The sequence below is a fragment of the Aplysia californica genome, unplaced genomic scaffold, assembly GCF_000002075.1.
Source record: "Aplysia californica isolate F4 #8 unplaced genomic scaffold, AplCal3.0 scaffold00721, whole genome shotgun sequence".
NCBI classification, from domain to species: Eukaryota; Metazoa; Mollusca; class Gastropoda; order Aplysiida; family Aplysiidae; genus Aplysia; species Aplysia californica.
In genome coordinates, this window is record NW_004797991.1 from 236,201 (window position 1) to 245,903 (window position 9,703).

Consider the following 9,703-nt stretch of genomic DNA (forward strand, 5'->3'; position numbering starts at 1 on the left):
GTTTTTTCGTTTGGTTTACCACTAGCTTTTTTTTTTGGACTATCCATGTTTGGTTTGAGTGGAATCCTTTATACTTTACCTATTAGATAGGCTACTTGTGTACGAATGAATTTCTCTGTCTGTTGTTGTCCTCAGGTGTTCCTCGGTTTCGCCCGGTTCCAGAAACTCACACCCGAGCCGCAGAAGAAATGTTGCTTCTGCTGCTGAGCGACTACGCTGTAGAGACGCAGTTGGAGAAATAGTGGAAGACGACCGTCTAATGACGAGGAGAAAAGTGGTTGTCTTAGAGGAAGATTTTTTTTAAATGCTAGGGACAAATGGTCGTTTTTAAGCACAAGGGGGCTATCCCGAGAAATGCTGTTTTGAGAAAATCGAAGGTAAAGTTTTTGGACCCTTGTTCTGTTTCTTTAAAAAACAAGGAGAGTTTTCTCTATAACGAAACAAATATACACACCAATGAAATCAAACTTCTCCTATAGGTAGGGCAATTCTCACTTTTGGTGTAGGTCAAGATTTCTGGAAACCCCCGAAATCTGGGTTAGCTCGCTTGTCCTTAAAAGCAACCAAATGGGAAGTTGTTATTTGTACTGGTGATTGTTTTGAATTGGACAGGTGTTCATTAGACTAGAGCATGTTTGAATGCATCTCCCGTCTGTTGAGATAAAGAACGATAGAAGGTGGTTGGTGGGTGCTCTGGTGGGGTTTGCTCCTTCTTTCCTGTCAAACATCTACCGTCCTTATCTCCCCTCCTTCTTTTTTATGTTTGTTACTCTCTTGTAACACCTCTAATCTTCTCGTGCTCGTATAACCTTATGCAGTTGCGAGCGCCGTAAAACCTCTACTACAACTAACTAAATGGGAAATTGTCATTTTGTACTGGTGATTGTTTCGGACAGGTCGCCATTAGACTATAGCAGGTTTGACTGTATCTCCGTCTGTTGAGATAAAGAACAATATGTGAGGAATCGAGATGAGATCAGGCACACGTCAAAATAACGAAATTGAAGAAGTTGGCATTTTTTCTGCCCTTTTTTGCTATTTTTATCAAATTCTTCCTTTTTGGTTCTTATGTAGACCAGATGTTTTGTACCAGCAGGGTATCTCTATGTTACAAGGTGCTGTCTTGTTTTTACAAAAGGTTGAAGTGAAAGCGCAATGCATAACTTTAAACATTAGAAAACTTGGGGAGTGGGTGGGGGGCGGGCGGGAATGTAAAATTAAAAAGCATTACGTCTGACTTTTTACGTTTGAAGTTGATGGGCTTTTCTTGAATACTTACTTACTTACTTACTTACTTACTTACTTACTTACTTACTTTACTTACTTAATTACTTACTTACTTACTTACTTACTTACTTACTTACTTGGTATTACTTACTTGCTTACTTACTTACCTACCTACCTACCTACCTACCTACCTACCTACCTACCTACCTACCTATCTACCTACCTACCTACCTACTTACCTACCTACGTACCTACCTACCTACCTACCTACCTACCTACCTACTTACCTACCTACCTACCTACCTACTACCTACCTACCTACCTACCTAACTACCTGCCTACCTATCTACTTACTTACTTACTCTTTTACTTTATCCTTCCTCTTGTATCATTAGAAGTGGAGGGGAGGTAGAACAGTTTTCGGTCAAAGGCTAGGTGGGTGGGTGGCCTCTGTTGTTGTTATGTTGTTATTCAGTTGAGGGAACTCTTTAACGCCATCCAGCCAAGTTTTGAGTGCTCTGCCCTGCCTTTGTATTATATATCTGACTCTTTTGGGTTATAAGCTGATTGTTTTGGTGACATTCTCACCAGATGACTGAACCACTCGATTCTTTGATGTTCCATGTGTTCCATAACTGGTTTAATCCCAGTAAAATTTCTGACAGTTTCGCTTCTCGTGCATGCAGTCTCTTTCTTAAAATCTTAGTAACACTAATGAATTTTCTTAGGTATTTCATCTCTCAGGCAATGATCTTCTTTTTTGTGTGCCATGTTTAGTTGCCATTTCTGGCATTGTTCAGTCATTGCTGCCAGGAATATGCTGTTTTTAAGTTGTCTTTTTAACTTCCATTGAGCAGTGGTGACAATTGGTAGGTTATTGCATTTTGCTGTTTGGGTCCTCATTTCTATTTCCGTGTTCGATCTTCCATTATGTGTAAATATGCTCCCCTGGTATTTAGATTCCACAACCTGTTTGAATTGTGTACCGTTGATGGTGATTTTTAGTGGGTCAGGGAGTCTGCTCATTTTCATTACTTCTTTTTTGGCAATTCTGATTTTCATCTGGTACTCTTTGTACTTGTCATCCAAGCTATTTAATTAAGTTGCTCTGATCATCGGGAAACAGGAGTTCATTTGCGTTGTTGTTGTCAACATGAATTTGCCTCTCTGATGACTCTGTCCGTATATGAATTTCACTTTATTTTTGATAGCCCACATTTTGCTCATCAAAGGAAATTGTTAATTCCTCCCAACCTGACTCGGCCCAATGACAGAAATATGCAATGTTTGACCCATGATAAGAGATACGTGCACAACCTGTACTACTTTTTCCTTTTATGGAAACTTTATTGAACTAATGAATGTTACATGATGTGATCTGGGCCAATGGCCTTAAACACTGAATAAACGTACAAATAGAAGCGGGGAGAGCACACATCCTTTTGATAAAAGATTAGAAAGTGTAGCGCCTGTCTTTTAAAGTAAGGTGGCACTGTATGTGAAGACAGTGGCAGTTTTTAAAAAAATGATTAGAAGTCATATAGAGCTTCACAACAGAATGATGAAGGATTGTATTAGAAAGCAGGGGTTTTTTTTCTCTTTTTTTTTTTTGGAGGGGGAGAGGAAGATGTTATAAGACAAGACAGCATTACCATTAACTTTGTATGTTAGGTGTACTGTGTAAGAAGAACGCTTTCTTGTCTTTGAAAGTTTTTTTTTTCTTCTGCATTGTTTAAAAGTGGTGTGCATAATCTTGGAGGAATAGCTAGATGCAGGTGTTGCTTGTTTTATCTCGTAGATGCAATTATTGTGATCTTCATGAAAGCCTTAATGCGGGGGAGAGGATACAGTCTTTTTGTCAGTGGGTGGTTGGCAGGTGCTCTGGTGTTGTTTGCTCCTTCTTTCCTATTAAACATCTATTGTCCTTATCTCCCCTCCTTCTTTTTTGTGTTTGTTACTCTCTTGTAACACCTCTAATCTTCGGCACTTATATGACTTTATTGTGTTGCAAGGGCCGTAAAACCTCTATAAAAAAATTTTTTTAAAGTATTTTGTCACTGGTACCTGTAGTGTAATGTTAAGGGTTTTTGGCATTGCACGCAGAAGATAAGAGATTAGTTCCCGTGTCAGGGGAGGTTTTAGCAAATATACCTCTGTCTTTCAACAAGGTTACTGTGTATCCAACTCAGCCTGGGTTGGCCCTGACAGGCAGGGTGAACGGGTTTTTAGGTCCCAAATTTTGTCTTGTATATTTTTGTATAATATTTAAGCCTACAGCCTGAAATTCGTACATAACGAAATTTGTACAAAATGAAAAGACTTCTATGTTCAACCAATATCGCTGTCTGCCTGCTAGATTTTTAGTTTGGAAGTCAAAGGACACATAGGAGCTTCCACCAGGGAAACAAATCTATATCACATAGCCATGAAATAAGTTCTCTTCATGGAGATCAATAACATTTTTGCCTTATCTTTTTTATCTTATCTTATCTTAAAAGCATCCTTTGTGCTTGACATCACAGTGAGCCAAATATTGCCCTCTTGAGAGTTGAAACACTATATGATGTATGTAGGTAGTATGTCAAGTTAGTTGAAATAGAGAGGGTTCAGCTCTTAGAAAAAAACAGTGTTCTTGAGAAAGGGTGTGTTTGTGTGCCTGAAGAGGCTACCAGTACTTAAAGTAATTGAATTTTAGTGGAAGCAACTTAAAGTGATAGAAAGTTAATGGAAGTTACTTAAACAGTCCCCGTAGTTTTAGGCACCCCGCATAATTTAGCAAAATTTGATCTTTTTTTGCATAATTTCTGATTATTTTCCTTTATCATTCTTTGTTAAAATTAACAGAATCGCATAATTTCACATTTTTGGGCTCAGTTTGCATAATTTGAGAATTGTTCTTGCATAAAAACGACAGGGGCAGCTTAAAGCAATAGAAAGTTAGTGGAAGCTACTTACAGTAATATGAAGTTAATGGGCCAACAGGAGCCTTTTTTCTTAAAACTGAAACGTTGCGTGCTTATGAAAATGTGTCTTTATATTTCTTGAATCGAAAAAGAAAATCACTCTTGCCATAAAAGTTGCCCTTTTAGACCATACTGTGCTCCAGGTTTGTTTTGGGGGTTTTTTGCATGTGTGACTTAAATTTTAAATTTTCTATTTTCCATTTAAAAAAGAAATGTGAATTTAATTTTAAATCATTTCCAAAATGTTAAAAGGGGCACACTGGATTGGAACCCATGATATGGAGTGAATCAGGTTAGGAATTTAAAAGTCCTTGAAAAACAGAATGAGCAAAATAAGAAAAAAATAGCGTGCAAGTTGAAAAAAAATAAGAAGTTGTTCGTAGTATTAACTATAAAGCTGTCGTTGCATGCTTCAGTAAATTCAGTACTGCCTTTTTCTCTTAGGCTAGATTCAGATGAAATTCCATCTCATGTGGTGAGAGCAAGCAGAGTTTTAATACCTATAATAATAATGTATTCTTTGTTGCCAGAGTTCAAATAGCAGCTTAAATAATTATTTTGAAACCTTTTATTTTTTGGTTATTATTTTTATTATTATTCTTTTTTCCTTCAATGATTTTTCTCTAAATGAAAAAACAGAGCCTTTGTATACATTTAAACCTCGTTTTACCGCCCCCCCCCCCCCCAGCCCCCGCTTACTGCCAAGTTTTGCCAATGCACGAAAAGGAATGCCTGCATAGTACTTGCACCGTTACAGTGCCATCCGCCAACTGTCTGATTTGTTCGGTCCTTATTAACCCTTCCAACCCCATGCGTGTCTATTTTCAGCAGCGCTTGTACCTCCCACCATCCCCAAAGTGTATATTCTCGATTATGGGGTACCGAGTTGGCAAATTTTTCTAAATTAGCGAACCTAATTGAACTTTAATTGTCATAATATTTGTTCATTTACCTGTAAATATCGTTATAAATTATATTATTATTTAAACCTCATTACAAAGGTACTATTTCACTTTTAAATGCATGCCTTTTTTCTGAAATACTGCTGTATTGGCTGGGACTGGGGTTAGGGAGTGCACAAAAATGGCTGGGGCTGGAAGCAGGGTTAAACTAATGTAAATGTGCCCCGATATAATGCCTATGAATTAACCATCAGAGATGCTCGCTACACAGCCCACCCTACAGCACCCACTTGGTGGCTGCCTGATAGATCGCCTCTTTCCCACAAATGTCTCTATGAGCTCGACCTATTTCTTGCTCTTGTCATCGTTTTGCTCCTGATTTGCAATTATTTTTAGCTTTTGGCCAATATTTTTAAAAATAGAATAAAATTTTTAAGTCACCACGATAAATTTCAAAGGAACTGATCGAGCCACCTCGGCCAGCTGGAAAAAATATCTGGCGTCGTCAGATATCGAAACGATGACCAAAAGGTTGATGGGCACCAGTGAGGCTTTTATATTGTGAGGACTTGGGCTCAAGTCTATACAAGTATTGTCTAAAAAATATTTTTTAAAAAATCATATGTCTACAGGGTCCTTGACACTCATAATCTGGCCTAGCTTGTAATCGTAACTTCTTTCAGTTTGAATTAATTTACGTAATGTTTAGCTGGAGCTGAACATGTAATTGGTAGCATACTTGTTTGTTTTTTTCCTGTGCATGGCAATCACACAAGACAGGTCACGACCTCAGTGCTTTCTTGTCGTATCTCCTTTTTTAGTAACAGTGAAAACAGTTCAGAACAAAGAGTGAGCTTAAGAAGGAAGAAGTCACATGTCCGCTGTTCATCATAATCATCCAGTGCCAGATCTGCGACAGACATCGGCGATCATGGTTTTCCATTCTTTCCTTTGCTCGGATGCTCTGAAAAAAGATACGTTTCCCTGATCTTTTCCTGTTACCCATTTGTTTAGGTTCCCTAAGTATGTTGTTCTGGGCCTACCCCTGCCTCGCTTACCCTCAATTTTGCCAGTGAGAGCTAGATATTCAAGAACCTTATGTCTATTCAGGTGTCCCAAAAACTGCATTTGTCGTTTCCTGATTGTTTTTAACATTGAGCGTTCCACGTGGGCTTCATCTAGCACTATCTCATTTGATTTTTTTTTCCTTCCACGATACTCTTAGCAGTCTCCTAAGAAACCACATTTCTGTTGCTTCTATTTTATTTTCACTGTCTTTAGTGAGTGTCCAGCATTCACAGCCATATAGAAGGGTTGACCAAACGTAGCATTTCAGGACTTTCATTTTGGTGTTCATTGAGATGTTTCTATTTTTCAGGATTGGGCTCATTTTATTGAAAGAAAGCCTTAGCCATTGTAGTTCTCCTTTTTATTTCTGTGGAACATTTGGCGTCAGATGTTATCATATGTCCACTGTTTTTTAAAAAAATGGAGACACGGCAAGAAAGCACTGAGGTCGCGAGCTGGTCTACATGATTCATGACTGACCACAGTTTGTTTCTAGTCTCAAGCCTTTACCAGTGTACCACTAGTCAAGATGGGAGTCGGTGCTATCCCTTTATACCGCCAGCCCTCCTTTGCCGCTAACTTTTTGCTCGTCCCAAGGCAGGCGGTATAACGTGGTTTGACTGTAATATATATATATATATACATTTTGTATTAACTGTGACTGGACATATACACATCTCTATATTTATAATGTGAAACAATATATATACCCATAGCTGTTTGTTTTGCCCGTCTTAGTCAATCAGTTTTGTCTTTACAGATTTGTGTGCACGTGCACGCATTATTATTTTGACATTATCATGTTGCCAGTGCCATTTTTTACATTGTTGTGTTATCTTTGTTTGCACTGCTAATAAATACTATTCCTCAAAATAATACTACTATCATTTTCCTATTTCTATTACTCTTTTGCATACAACTTTGTGGCATTTTTACTTGAGTGGTTCAGGCTACCAGACTCGTAACCGTGAGATTGTAGGTTCGTGGGAACGAGGTTCAGCCTGGTCAGACATTTTGTCCTTGAGAAAGGCACTGTAGGTCTGTATACGTGAAATGTAAGGCGTGCTGACAAAAGGAGTTACTTCTCTCAATCCACAAATGGAGATATTGTCCAAAAATCAACATTAGGGTCTAATTTGTAGACTTTCTATTGATGCCACATTCTTTAACCATAACCTGTCTTTTATTGCTTCATACTTATAAATTGTAAAAACTCCACCTATAAGCATGATATATATTACTTCCTTAAGGCTTAAATCGGAGAAGTAACTCATTTTGTCAGCAGGCTTCACAAATGTCCCAATTTGTGTTAGTCATATCGGAGATGGACCGGACATTAAATTCGGATGTCGGGCCTCATAAATAACCTTCTAGTGTTGCAAGATCAGCCAAAATTGTAATCGATGTCAATGGTTGTAGTGGTTAGGCACTTTGCTGTCACATGCAGGAGACCTGAGTTTGATTCCCGAGCGGGGAGAAATTTTCATTGAGCTGTCCGCGTCGTTTTATGCAAGAAAAATTCTGAAATTATGCAAACTAAGCCCAAAAATGTGAAATTATGATACAGGAAAATAATCAGAAATTATGCAAAAAATGATAAAATTTTGCTAAATTATGCGAGGTGCATAAAACCACGGGGACAGATTGAGTATCTCTGTCTTTGTGCTGGGATGTTGGATCCCTCTCAGCCTGGGTTGGCGCTAACAAGCAGAATAGGCAGCTTGCTCCTAAAACATTATAGATCGTGTCCTGCCTTAAAAAGAAGAATATTATCGTAGTGGGGACTTTTTCTTTCTTAATTAAAAAAATAGGCAAGGTGAAGAGAGGTAGACAGTGGGTGATTTACAGATGCTCTATAGTGTGGTTTGCTCCTTCTTTCATATCAAACATTTATAACTCTCCTTATCAAGTCTCTCATCCTACGCTCATTCTTCTCTGTGTATATTAGGCTTACTCTTTAGTAACACCTCTAATCTCAGGCACATATATGCCCTAATGATTGTTTAATTGTGTCACAAGTGCTGTTAAACTCTTACTAAAACTAATAAAACTTAAGAGAGGTAGAAAGGTTGGAGGGTGCCTGTGGTATGTCTTACTTCTTTATTTTCCCTTTTCTCTTTGTCTGTCTTACTTTTTCCCAGCACTAAATGACCATCATTATGTCAATGTGCGTCTCTTTACGCAAACAAACGAATCTGGGGGCTCTCGTGGTCTTGAGGTTAAGGTGTTGGCCTCTCATTCAAAGGTCCCGGGTTCGAATCCGGGTAGCGACCGAAACATTTTCTTCTCTAAAATTGACTCCTTTCACCTCCTCTCCTGCTCTCTAGCAATGTTCTGTTGTCTGCTTTCAATTCCACTTTCTGCCCCCACCCCTTCACCTCCTTTGCCCCCTCCTCTGGGCTCCTGACTCTTTCTGCAGCCTTTCTACTGCTACTCCTTGGCTTCTCCTTACTGTTGTCTTTCTGCCACACCCCTGATCTTCTGGTAGGAAAGATCTACACCTAGCCTTCTCGGACAAGGGCGAAAAATCTCGGAGGGCCCGTGTGATGTTGCGCACGTTAAAGATCCCTTGGTGGTCTAAAATCGATAAGAGTAGGCTTCGGCCGCCACCCGGGCAAAATTCAAAATTTCCTACCAACTGAAAATATTAGGTGTGTCCCGCGCGCTCATATGACCTATGCAGTTGCGAGCGCCGCAAAACACTTTACAAAAACAAACAAACAAATCTTTTAATGGGATTATGTTTTGCGGGTGCTCTGATGTGTTTTGCTCCTTCTTCTCTATCAAACATCTATTCTCCTGATCTCTCTCCCTTCTTTCCTATCAAACACTATATTATTGCCCTGACCTCTCCTTTTTTTTTTTTTTTTGCGAGTGGCGTCGGTAGTCTAGTGGTTAGGTCAGGCTACCGGACTCGCAATCATGAGATTGTGGGTTTTGGGGGCTCGAGCATCAGTTCAGTCCGACGTTGTGTCCTTGTTGGGACCGGCACTTTGCACGAATTTCCCACTTGGCCCGGTCCTTTCGGAAATGAATGTTAAACTCGGAGGTCCCGCCTCTTAAATGACCAGAAAGTGTTGATACCTATGCCATTTCACCTATTCTTTTTTTGTGTTTATTCTCCAACTGAACAAAGCGGAGTGGGTAGAAAATCTTGGACTTGGATAGGCCTTATCAAATCTGTTAAGACTGTACATTCCAACTCGCAGTTTAAGGTCATCAGCCGACAAAAAGAAATTTATTTTACCATCAATGAAACTTAAAACAATGGGTGAAAGGGAATTTGAATACCAAGGCCCCAAGATCTGGAATGCTTTGCCAAGTACTTTAAGAGAGATCAAATCTTTTGATTTGTTCAAATGTCAACTAAAGTCGTTTCTGTTTTTAAATTAATAAGATGAATATTTGGAATAAATTTCTTTTGGTCAGAACACAACGTTTTATGTTACTGTTGTACGTTGTACTATATTGTAAAGCGCTCAGAGCCTGTGTACTTTAATCGGGGTTGAGCGCTACATAAATGTAATTTATTATTATTATTAC

At 38.9% G+C, this 9,703-nt stretch overlaps 1 protein-coding gene across 1 annotated transcript in view; it reads left to right on the plus strand.

The window, feature by feature from the left end:
• The window catches only part of LOC101861159 (ATP-binding cassette sub-family A member 3), a gene marked incomplete in the record, with an annotated part of 54,517 nt that extends 54,275 nt beyond the window's left edge, over positions 1–242 (plus strand). The window contains 1 exon segment of the mRNA XM_035972517.1: positions 136–242. Coding sequence (XP_035828410.1) covers positions 136–242 — 107 coding nt within the window.
• Positions 243–9,703: the final 9,461 nt, after the last annotated feature.